The sequence below is a fragment of the Anolis carolinensis genome, chromosome 6, assembly GCF_035594765.1.
Source record: "Anolis carolinensis isolate JA03-04 chromosome 6, rAnoCar3.1.pri, whole genome shotgun sequence".
NCBI lineage: Eukaryota > Metazoa > Chordata > Lepidosauria > Squamata > Dactyloidae > Anolis > Anolis carolinensis.
The window spans coordinates 40,603,843-40,616,323 of NC_085846.1; the positions used below are offsets into that span (position 1 = coordinate 40,603,843).

General features: G+C 39.7%; 1 protein-coding gene across 1 annotated transcript in view; it reads left to right on the forward strand.

Annotated features, from left to right (window-relative positions):
- dhx8 (DEAH-box helicase 8) overlaps positions 1–12,048 on the forward strand; it is a 32,087-nt gene extending 20,039 nt beyond the window's left edge. The window contains exons 13-23 of the mRNA XM_003222381.4: positions 452–646; positions 1,193–1,378; positions 1,669–1,879; positions 2,233–2,414; positions 3,637–3,777; positions 4,396–4,551; positions 4,708–4,845; positions 6,186–6,314; positions 7,245–7,441; positions 9,330–9,509; positions 11,155–12,048. Of these exons, the coding sequence (XP_003222429.2) occupies positions 452–646; positions 1,193–1,378; positions 1,669–1,879; positions 2,233–2,414; positions 3,637–3,777; positions 4,396–4,551; positions 4,708–4,845; positions 6,186–6,314; positions 7,245–7,441; positions 9,330–9,509; positions 11,155–11,374 (1,935 nt within the window). The 3' untranslated portion in view covers positions 11,375–12,048. The remainder of the gene's footprint in view (positions 1–451; positions 647–1,192; positions 1,379–1,668; positions 1,880–2,232; positions 2,415–3,636; positions 3,778–4,395; positions 4,552–4,707; positions 4,846–6,185; positions 6,315–7,244; positions 7,442–9,329; positions 9,510–11,154) is intronic.
- Positions 12,049–12,481: the final 433 nt, after the last annotated feature.

Genomic DNA, 12,481 nt, shown 5'->3' on the forward strand with positions numbered 1-12,481 from the left:
GATATTCAAAACCTAAGTCAGCAAGCATAACACCCAAAGTTGTCATGTAGGGAATTTTCAGAATACATGATAAAATTTATGTATAAAATGGGTTGTAAAAAACGTTTATGTGGCCTGGGATGCCTGTTCAATTTCTCTTGCAGTAATAGATGAACCTAAAAAGCTATTTCAAGTTTAGATTTATAGGATCCGATTTTGCAGTAATTTCTTCCGAAAGGCTGAATTTTTTGGGACGGCATTCTCATTTTTGCTTGGATTTGTAGGCCCATTTCTGCATCATTGATTTTACTAACGTGATTTAAAAACAAACTCCAAAGTTATTAGGAACAGGATGTATGTTTTCCATTTTTAAACACAGAAATAAAAATTGGAAGATGTGTGAATGTAATAATCTTACTTATGAACCTATTGTCATATAAACCTTCCTTCTTCAAAATCTTCCTGCTTTCAGGCCGTCCATGACAACCAAATTCTGATAGTCATTGGAGAAACTGGTTCTGGGAAAACTACGCAGATCACCCAGTACCTTGCTGAAGCTGGCTACACCTCCCGTGGAAAGATAGGATGCACTCAGCCTCGCCGAGTGGCTGCCATGTCTGTTGCCAAGAGGGTATCAGAGGAGTTTGGTTGCTGTTTGGGCCAGGAGGTAAGTCATCCCAATAAAAATTTTAAAATAATAATAAATTGGACCACCTTTATAAACGATATACCGTTGCTTGTGGCCTGTTAGTTGAAAAATTAATTCTATTCTGTTAGCTGTGCAGAACATGGATGCCGCATTCTACACCAGCTCAGAAAAACCCATTTCTACTTATGTAGATTTCTTCTAGGGATCTGGACTCTTCACAGTCTGAAGGGCTAGAAACTTGCAATATCTTGCTTTAATGGCACACTTGTGAGGTGCTTATTTTTGAATGTGATACTGTTTTTATTCCTATGTGGTGTAGGTACTGAATTGTGAAACCCACATAGTTCAGCTTGTTTCCTTTGAGTGACGTGCAGATGTGGTTGGTTTCAGAACCACCATAAAAGGCACAGCAAGAGCCCAGTTCAGATTCAGTAGCTTGAGATTCCCCAGTTCTGTTAAACTTCTATTACTCAACATTTTTTGCAAAAAAACTGGATTGAGTGCCAGTGTACTAGAGTGAAAGCAGCTCCCCATTACTGTTTCTCCCCCTCCTCTTGCTTTCAGGTTGGCTACACCATCCGATTTGAGGACTGCACCAGCCCTGAGACTGTGATTAAGTACATGACAGATGGTATGCTGCTGCGAGAGTGCCTCATCGACCCTGATCTGACACAATATGCAATCATCATGCTGGATGAAGCCCATGAGCGCACCATACACACGGATGTGCTCTTTGGTCTCCTGAAAAAGGTATGCACTTATTCAAAGCTTTCCTCTTCCACTCAAACTAATGTATTAATTACACATCCTAACCAAAAAAAAAAAGGCATCATCCTTTTTAGACTTGTTCCTGGGGTTATTTGGGGCAATGATTCAGAAAATTGCGTTGGATAGACCTAATCAACTCTAGTTTCTCAGATGTGGATATCATGTGTTTCTGTGGATGAACAGATAATGACTGGTAGATGGTGTATGTTCTGTATCTCAAAAACTGGTGCCTTTTTTTTTGACATCACCCTATTAATATTTGTCTCCTGCAGACAGTTCAGAAGAGACAAGACATGAAATTGATTGTGACATCAGCCACCTTAGATGCTGTCAAGTTCTCTCAATACTTCTATGAGGCCCCCATCTTCACCATCCCAGGCAGGACGTATCCAGTTGAGATTCTTTATACTAAGGAACCAGAGACCGATTACCTGGATGCCAGCCTCATCACAGTCATGCAGATCCACTTGACAGAGCCACCAGGTATGGACTGAGACTGATCTTAAGTTTATCGTCCCCAATTGCAAAGAAGTGTTGTGAAGTTGTCACATTTTCACCCAGTTAATTTGCCATATTTGCACTATAAATACCTTTACTACTCCTGCTGAGGGGAGTTAGTGGGGCTTATCTGCTCTCCCCTTGTCCCTCTCTTGTGCTGCCCATGCATGCTCAGTAAGAGGCACATTCAATATTTAGTCAAAAGTTCATTTCTGAAAACCGACTTGATGGCATAAGTGAGAAAGTAGGACCGTGATCTTACAATTCTATCTGTGGAGTTGGGGCCTGAGCTACCTATGAGTGGGCCTAACCATAGGGATTGGTTTACCTTTTTGCAGGAGACATCTTGGTGTTTTTAACTGGCCAGGAGGAGATCGACACTGCCTGTGAAATCCTCTATGAGAGGATGAAGTCCTTAGGTCCGGATGTGCCTGAGCTGATCATCCTGCCTGTCTATTCAGCCCTGCCAAGTGAGATGCAAACACGGATTTTTGATCCGGCTCCCCCAGGCAGCCGAAAAGTAAATGTCCCTACGTTTTCTAACACAATGAATTGTCTCAATATAATATGATGCATAAGAGAAGCTTCTTCTGAGTCAGATTAAGTGCCCATTGATTAAATGCCGCATCCCAACAGTGATAGTCCTTTCTTTGGAATGTTAGCTAATAGTGGGATCACTATAGTTGGATGGTCAAAGCAGGACTTCCCTTCATACAAGCCATGTGTCTAGCAAGCCACATTCTTCTGTATATTTTAACTTCATTTTTTAAAATAATGCTTTTCATTCATTGACTTAGGGCAGAAATTTGGCTAATTTAATGAATCCTGTTTTTTGAAAAATTAGTTTTGTGCTTGCTGCATCCTGATAATGCTGATTTTAGTGATGATTGTGCTCCTTTTTTTTGGAAACTCAACGATCTCACTTTCAAATGTTGAAGCGTTCTTGCTGTTTTGCTGTCTAAATCTGACTGTCAGTTTTTTAAAAAAAAAATACACTGTGTAACAAAATGTGGGGAAAATCTGTTTCTGGTTTAAAAGTGTTATTTCCTGTTTAATTGTGTACTAACTTGGAAAGTAGTTTTTACACTCCAGAAACTTCATTTTTATGGCTGTCATTTTTAACCTTTCAATGTACCATTTTAACCTTACATATGCCATTTTAACCTCTTGTGCAGATAGCAAAAGCAAAGTTTTTGCAGCATAATACACTTTTTGCATGCTTTTATGATAGAACTAATTAGGAAATGGCACATATAACCTAGCAACAAAAATCGTGTTACCTAGTGTTATTTCTCAGCCCAAGAACTTTATCTCAGAGGAAAATGCATTCCTCTAATTGTTGGACTACAGCCTCTTTTCACCCTTCTCTTATGCTGGCTGGGTCTGATGAAATTTGTAGACTAAGAACATTAGGAGGGACGCACTTCTCTCATTATTGCAGTATGACCTACGGCTTAGTCCTATTTGTAATTCCAGTCAGAGCTGCTCATTGAATCCTGGATTTATGTTACCATTCAATTTAATGGATCTGCAAAACCACTGTTTCACTCCCTGCTCATATTGTATGTCCAGAGAGGGCATCTCTGACAGTTTCTGCAAAGCAATCCAATATGCATTATCTCTGACTTTAGCTGAATAGAGTATGATAGAAACAATTTCAGTAAAGCCCCTCTTTGATATCTCTTCTTGTCTTGTCATATTGTCTGACCTCAAATATGTGTCAACCTTTTTTCCTTATTCAGGTAGTCATTGCCACAAACATTGCGGAAACGTCGCTTACAATTGATGGCATCTATTATGTGGTAGACCCTGGCTTTGTGAAGCAGAAAGTATACAACTCCAAGACTGGGATTGATCAGCTGGTTGTGACACCAATTTCCCAGGTATGCAATGTATGCTGGATGGCTGCTCTACTTGGAACCTGGAAGAAGACACCAGGACTTTACCAGATGGCATGCATTTATTTTGCTCAACCCTGTGAAGTTTAAAAATATGCTTCCCACCATCACCTCCATCCTCATTCTACAAAACAATGCCTACCCACCTTTTAGTCTGTTATCATCCTAAGGGCTAGAAATATGATATTTTAAAAATGAAACTGGAGATTATTAGGATGCTAAATGCTGTACACTAAAACCCACCATTAATTCGATAAAGCTGCTCTTGGACTGCTTCCTATCCTTGTTCTATCTTCTGGTTTTACGTTCCTCTGTATCATATCCGGTTGCCTCATTAGTAAGTGAAGTTTTCTGACTTCTCTTCTTGTCCAGCCTGTCTTGATTGCAAGACTTCTAATTATTTCTGTATTTCTATAACATATGACCCTTGAGATATTATTTCCCATTATTTCCCATTGGCTATGATGCTTAGGAGTGATGGGAATTGCAGACCAGTATCAGAAGGGCCACATGTTTTGTACTCTTATCAAGCTTGCTGGTACTAAATAAAGCACTCTAGGCAATTTGTGCATCTCTGTGGTTTCTTTGTGGTGATTTCCTCAGGCTCAAGCAAAGCAGCGAGCTGGGAGGGCTGGGAGAACAGGCCCTGGCAAATGCTACCGGCTCTACACAGAGCGTGCTTACCGTGATGAGATGCTGACTACCAACGTCCCTGAGATCCAGAGGACCAACTTGGCCAGCACTGTGCTTTCACTCAAGGTCAGTTCTCATTATTTAATAACCAGAAGGCTTCACTATGTATCTTTGATTATGCCTTTAAGAACACGTGAATGAATCTTTACTACTTGTCAGATATGCTCATAGCATTCATGTTCATTCTCTCTTTCTCACCACTCCACATTTTTATACTTACAGGCTATGGGAATCAATGACCTGCTCTCTTTTGATTTCATGGATGCTCCCCCAATGGAAACACTCATCACCGCAATGGAGCAGCTCTACACCTTGGGAGCCCTGGATGATGAGGGACTACTCACTCGACTTGGGCGCCGGGTAGGTTCTGCCTTATTCAAGTCTCTCTACTGTGGTTTGAGTGCAAACTAGAGTAGAGTTTGGCTAAGGCTTTGTGTAACATCTTGTGTTTATATCCAGTTTTCTACAGGTATACCTCAGTTAACAAAATCATTCCTGGAGATGGGTATTTTAAAAGAAACTGGTGCCATGGAAAGAATAGGTATAGGTTCTTATACCAGAAAATGAAAGAGTAGTTCAACATGTTTCAGTATCCAAAACTAATAAAATGAACATGTGAAATAACCAGGTCTGGTAAGCCTTACATAACTAAAATAAAACAATTGCAGACTTTCTGGATACTGCTTGAAACTTCTTCCAAAATACATCCAGACATGATTCCCCCCCCTCCCCCCGTACCTCTCTCTTTTCCCAGCTTTTACCTTTTATGATTTCCATTTTGAGGCCAATGTATGCTTTTTTAGCATGCTGCAGATAGTTGGTGAGACAGGCTTCTTTTTCCTTTTCTCTCTTTTTTGCTTGGTAAGGGATTCTCAAGGCAGCTACTGTTTACCTTGCCTATGACATGCAGGTAGGCCCAGCTATAGTAGAACTGATATAAAATATTTCACTGTCTTCCACCTCAGGATATATTTATTGTTTGCTTCCTACTGCTACAAACAAACACTAAAAGTTTCTTCTTTAGTCTCTTTCAACTGTTAATACTACTAACAATTCCAGTTTGTCATAGGATGAAAAGGAAAAGGGGCAGGACTGGGAACATAAAATGACTTTATAAAAAGGAGCTACTTTATCAGAGACTTTGTTAACTGAAGTATGCCTGTAAATGTGTTTGCTTTGTAGGATTAATTCTGCTTCTGGCAAGAAGTTGGAAGAAGTGTTTTTTAAGGAAAAAAAGTCAATTTGAGGTTGAGACCATTGTTATCTGTTCTTAAATGTCTGCATAAAACTAGTGTAACAACCAAACAATGGGCTCAAATTACAAGAAAGGAGATTCCACCTGAACATTAGGTAGAACTTCCTGGCTGTAAGAGCTGTTCAGAAGTAGAACTCTCTGCCTTGGAGTGTGGTGGAAACTCTTTTCTTGGAAACTTTTAAACCAGTGGTTCTCAACCTGGGGTCCCCAGATGTTTTTGGCTTTCAACTTCCAGAAATCCTAACAGCTGGTAAACTGGCTAGAATTTCTGGGAGTTGTAGGCCAAAAACATCTGGGGACCCCAGGTTAAGAACCACTGTTTTAAACAGAGGCTGGATAACCATCTGTTGCGGGTACTTTTCCTGCCTGGCAAGGGGTTGGACCGAATGTCTGTGCTGTCTCTTCTAACTCTATGGTTCTATGCTCTTTCCTTCCTATTATGCAGATGGCAGAATTTCCCCTAGAGCCCATGCTGTGCAAGATGCTCATAATGTCAGTGCACCTGGGTTGCAGTGAAGAGATGCTTACCATTGTCTCCATGTTGTCTGTACAGAATGTATTTTACCGGCCAAAGGTATGTTATGGAGTATGACAATAGGATGGCAGTATGCTGTTTCTTCGCCCAGGTGATACCAGAAAAAATAAAGAAAGTTAGTTATGTGGACAGTAATTTATGCTTCAATCCGGGGGCTGAAAGCTTAATTCTTATCATAAGTCAGCTGTGCACATCTTGAGTTCCCTAGCAGCAGCTTTTTGATTTCAGAGCAGAAAGATGAGGTAGAATGTATGCTTAACAACAAGAAGACATGGAGTGGTGATATAATGATTCACCATTAATTCTCTGTTTCATTGTTGCCTAATCAGTTACCAAACTTGCAGTGTGTATTTAGGATTAACTACTTCTTACTGCTTAAATACGTTAATGCTTTTAATACGGCACTATTTGTACTTTTTTGTTATTCAAAAAAATCAGGTCAAGTTTTAATTCTACTTGTCATTAATTGCTGTCAAGTCAACTTCATTTAGGGTGATTTTATTATTATTAGTTATTATTTATGTGTGAGAAGCCTTCCAAACACCCTGCTGTCAACTGCCCTACAATCCTGACAACTTTGGCTTCATTAATTAATTCTATCCACCTGTGATGTAGTCTTCCTGGTTTCCTACTGCTTCCCAAGTAACTCAGAATTATCATTTTTTGCTAATGAGTCATGCTACCTCTTCATATTCCCAAAGTATTGTAGTTTCAGTTTGATCATTCTAGCTTTTAAGGAGAGATCAAGCTGAATTTGTTCTCAAACCCACTTATTTGTCGTTTTGGTAGTCTGTGGTATGTGCAGAATTATCCCGTTAGCTTTCTTCACTGTCCAACTTTTGCAAATTAATGTTTTATAAAATACATTAATAGCTCCAGAAGATAATTATTTTTAAAATGATCTTTAGGGTTTATTTTGTTGCTCCCCACTGACAGTTGCATCAAACTAATATCTTGTCTCATGTATAGGACAAGCAAGCTCTTGCAGACCAGAAGAAAGCCAAATTCCATCAAACTGAAGGTGACCATCTCACACTTCTGGCTGTTTATAACTCTTGGAAGAACAACAAGTTCTCAAATCCTTGGTGCTATGAAAACTTCATCCAAGCCCGCTCACTACGTCGGGCCCAAGATATTCGTAAACAAATGCTGGGGATCATGGATAGGTAAGAATGTAGTTGTGTGAGAAAAAAGCTCTTTATTAGCTTTAGAACATGGTTGGACAACAGCCAAGGGCTAGGAGACCATACTGGCCTTGTGCAGGAACTTGTGAGCCTCAGGCATCTTCAAACATTTTTCCTCCCTAATAAATCCCCCCATTAAGGATTGGGTAGTGGTTTTGCCAAGTTGTTGATCATCTTAGTTTCTAGGAAAAATATATGATTAAACCAGGATGTAAACTGGACATTGATTCCACTGAAAAATGGTGGGTTTAGACCACTTTTTCCCCTTTATCTTTGGAACCTTTGACTATTTCAGCCTGATAAAACATGGCAGTGAGGCTGTCAGCAGTGCTGGCCGATTTACCTGATAGAGGCTCTCAATTTGTTCTAAGATACAGTGCCTTGATTCTAACATTTACAAGATCCAAATTTTCTGCAATTAAGTTACTTGAGGAAACAACTTTTCTCATACAATTTGTTTGATAATTGAGACTTGACCAGAGATGTGTTTTTTCCCCTAGGTGCTGACACTTGGGCCTTTCCCCCAAAAACAGAATTTCTTTCTAGAGATGATCTGATTAGTACCTTCATTGTTATCCTTTAGGTACCAGGAGATGACTGGGCTATTCTTTAGGCCTTTTTATGCCCCCTGAACTTAGTATTTCACTTATTCTTAGCATTGCTTTTACTACTATTCCTATGGTCTTTCTAAATTGTATATACGTGATACCGCATTTGCTTTAATGTCATTCTTTGATCTTCAGTGGATATTAACAGGGAAGGGGTCTTCAGTTAATGGGTTTGAGACATGATAAGTGAGAGACCTCTCTAGGAATCTCCTCATATATATAGGGACTTTGAGTGGCTAACATCATCATTTTTATATTCTACTAAGTCAAAGTGATTTCTTATTGTTGTGTTTTTTATATCTGTTCTCTTTCAAGCAAAAATTATCAGAACTCTTAATATGGTTAAAACAAATTAAAATAACAAATGAGCTGTCCTGCTGCCATTTGCTATCACATATCCCCATTAGCTAGCTTATGTGCAGGTTGTTGCACTCCATGAACCTAGAAGACATTTTCTTTGGAAAACACAATACAAACAACTGGTCTTGCATCAGTGCTGTAAAGTTTTCCAAAATCTTAACAAGTTAGGAATGTGCTTACAGTAGGGGACAGAACCTAACCAACTTTTCTCAGGAAGTGCTAGACTTGGATTTTTAAAAAAAAACAGAGGTTGCTAGTTAATGAGAAAAAGCAAAACCCAACAATTTTGTAAGGAACATTGAAAATGCTGGCATTCAAGTTCTCCAGAATTCATCATGAGGCTGAGATGTATCAAAAAGAAAAAAGGAGGTGGGAAGGGAGGGATATGACTAAAAATTAGGCCAGAGGTTGTAGACTCAAGAATTATGGTTAAAGCTAATCCCATGTTGGATTTCAAACCAAATGAATTGTTGATAGCTGTGCTATCAATGGGTAGAAAAAGTAGTGGGAAGAAAGATCAGATCAACATATGTCACATAGTGGTTGAAGAAGAAGGAGCCCCCAGTTCATTCCCAGATGGCAGAAGAATTTCTTTTGGTTGCCAATTCCACCAAGAATTTCTAAATAAAATAATTTCCAAAGAAAATGAAAATAAACAGGATAAATGTGCTAATCCGTTTAAAAAAAAAAGAAAGGAACAATCTCCAAATCTGCCGTTAGCCTATTAAACGACATTTTCCCCACCTCGGTATGAAGGTTAAGCACCTCTTTCCTGGGACTTTGTTGGAACTTGTGTAAGAGTTAGCAGAGGATGAAGGAATGAAGCAGACGGGGTTTAGAAAAACATGATCATTTTAAAGGCACCTGCATTAAACCATTCTACCACTTTTCTGGTTTGATAGGCACAAGCTGGATGTAGTGTCATGCGGAAAAGCAACGGTGCGAGTCCAAAAAGCCATTTGTAGTGGTTTCTTCCGCAATGCTGCCAAGAAAGATCCCCAGGAGGGTTATCGGACCTTGATTGATCAGCAGGTGGTCTACATCCATCCCTCAAGTGCCCTCTTCAATCGGCAGCCTGAATGGTAAGAGAGAGGTGGAGAATGGAGTTCATTTGCAAAATGTGTGGCTTTTTGCTGCCTTAGTAATAGATAAAGTGATAATTCTGAGTTGGATGTAAATGTCTGTTTCTTGAGATTTCAGGAAGTTACTTTTCCAATCTAATGGCCCTAATGTTTGATTTGTGAAACAGTATTATTTTTTATTTGTGTTTGGAACATTTGAAGCATGGTTTATTTAAGCTTCTGGAATATGTCTAACTTGTGATAACCTTGCTGCTGTACTCCTAATTGATAAAATGAGTGATCCCTTTTGCCAAGATCATAATTTTTCCAACTCCGTTATGGGATAGTATAATTGAAAATTAAGGGTGAGCTCATGGCCATAACCCAGTATCTACCTGGCAGGTTGTAGGGGAGATATTTTGACTTCTCTTAGATTCTGTAGCAGAGTTTTAGACCATTATTCTAAAAGGGGAAAAGAGAGAAATACGTGTCAAACTCTTTTCTCTAAATGTCAAGATCAATACTTTCACACACACACCCCCGGATTTGGATTTGGCTTCTGATTAATAAACACAGTCCCACTGTTAGTGGGATTACAGAGCTGGGAATTTTTTCTAGGTAGGTCCCCTTGTCCCTTGAAAGATCAAGATCTATAATTTGGAAATGAATTTGGATTTAGCTTTGTTTCAGATGGCAACCATAACTAAGTGCATGTTTTCATGATTTTACTGGTGTCTTAGACACATTTTTCCAAAATAAATTTAAACTGGCTGTTGTCACCTGAAACTTTTGTTAACTGCTTTTGTTTATATTCTAAACAAAATGAGAGTCTTCATTCTTCAACAAATATGTTCCCCTCCCCATTTGCTCTTGTCACATTGGCATACATTATAAATGCATGAATGCTTTTGAGTATGATATTTTGTAGTCAAATGTGGGAAGAGAAGATTAAAAAAAACTTATGTCATACTTTAAAAGTGAGATTCAGTCTTTCTTTTAGTGAAATCTGTAGCTTCACTAGGTTAGGGCTTCTAAAACCTTTTCAACTCTGTTTTGTCTTAAGAAATTAATGCGTGACCCCAGATAATATAAAATACATATGCGAATCAAATCTTTACTGATAAATGTATTTTGAAACCATTTGAATTTTTTTTAGCAATTTCTCTTTTCCACTATGCGAAGATTTTGGAAATAAATTCGAATGTCCAGCCTTCAGGGGCAGATATGTCAGCACCAAGTTGAGATACTGAGGAAGGGAGGAGTGTGAAGCACAAGTGGGACATCTGAGTCAGGAGGCAAAATAGGTGAAAAGAGGAGAGGAAGAATCCAGCCTAGAGTCTATGTCCCTTGCTGTGATAAAAAAAACTCAACAGGATGGAAAAAGCGGGGAAGGAGGAGACAGACTCTCCCCCAGACTCTCAAGATGGCAAGGGAAGGGGAAAAACCCAGACTCCCTGCCAGAACTCTGTCACAACCTCAGTATAAAGCTGTGGCGACTCCATTTGGGGTTGCGGCCCATACTAAGAAGCTTTGCACTAGTTGTAAGGGTGTATTGTTTTTCTGTTTGAAAAATTTTGTATAGTGAAAACAGGTAAGAGCTTAATTCAGGAATAAAAGGATGAATTGAGTTCACTCGAGTCTTCACTTTTCTGTCTTTTTTCTACAGGGTTGTATACCATGAATTAGTGCTCACAACCAAGGAGTATATGAGGGAAGTCACCACCATAGATCCTCGCTGGCTGGTGGAGTTTGCCCCAGCCTTCTTTAAGGTTTCTGACCCCACAAAACTGAGCAAGCAGAAGAAGCAGCAGCGTCTGGAGCCACTTTACAACCGTTACGAGGAGCCCAATGCCTGGAGGATATCGCGGGCCTTCAGGCGGCGATGAGACCTCCCCTCCCTGCAGGGACATGGACATCCCTACATCACACAGTGCAGCCTTGAACTTACTTGGCCATCATATGTTACTTGGATGCCCCAATCCCATCCTTTCTTCTTGTGCTTGGGGACACCAAAAGGGAAATGTACTATATACAGCTCTCAGCGGCCCAGCTATTATTATGGCTGACTGTACCAATGCCCTTTATCTTGGACCGAACTTTTCTTCCTGTATTGTCCAAAGCTCAAAAGGCATTGTGTAATTCTGGTCCTGTTTTTATTACTAAAAGGCCTTGTGGAATTTTGAAGCGTGCTCCAAAGTGTGAGTTCGGAAGGAACATTGCACCCTCTTCTTATGATCTCTTTCCTTTGGAGCATTTGTATTTTACTTCAAAACAAACTACTGGCCTCCTAGAACAATGGCTGGGTTTTAGGAGGAAGCCGGAAGAATGCCCTGACCCCTTTATGGGGTGGTCGTGCTTCAGTGTGGTCTGTCAGGTATTTTACAGTGCTATTGCCCACTTCTTTACTGAGCGGAACAGTTCACAGAGGCTTTTGGTGTAATATATACTAATTTCTCACAGAACATTCACTTACTTAAGAACAGCTAACATTTCTGTATTTCATCAAAAAATGTTTCCCAAGCAGGTTTTGTAAAAAATAAAATAAAAAACTGGAAATCTGTGGTTTGTCTACCTCTCTCATCTGTTTTTTTTTCTTTTCTTCCTGTCATACTGCCATTTCTGCTTTTACTGGAAAATGTGTCTTGGTCTCACAGTGCTGGACAGGAGCCCAATTTTACAGTCTTTCAGGAGAGAAGCGAAGTGATGCAATCGTATGGAGAGGGGAGCGTGCTCCAAGCTTGATGACTGCATGACTTTGCACATCTTAAGCAGCCTACAGACACAGCTGTCAACATCTCCTTCCTGGGTGTCTTTTGTACAATGAAGGCTTTTTAAATAAGCTCAGTTTGCTGTAAGTTTTCTCTCCCAACTGGAAACTCTGTCCTATACCTTCTTGCGCTAGGGGCTTAGTTACCTGTTTTGCCCTATTTTCCACACTTGTGCAGATCATCCTTCATGCTCCAGCCTCACTCAAGCAATGCCAAGAACACATT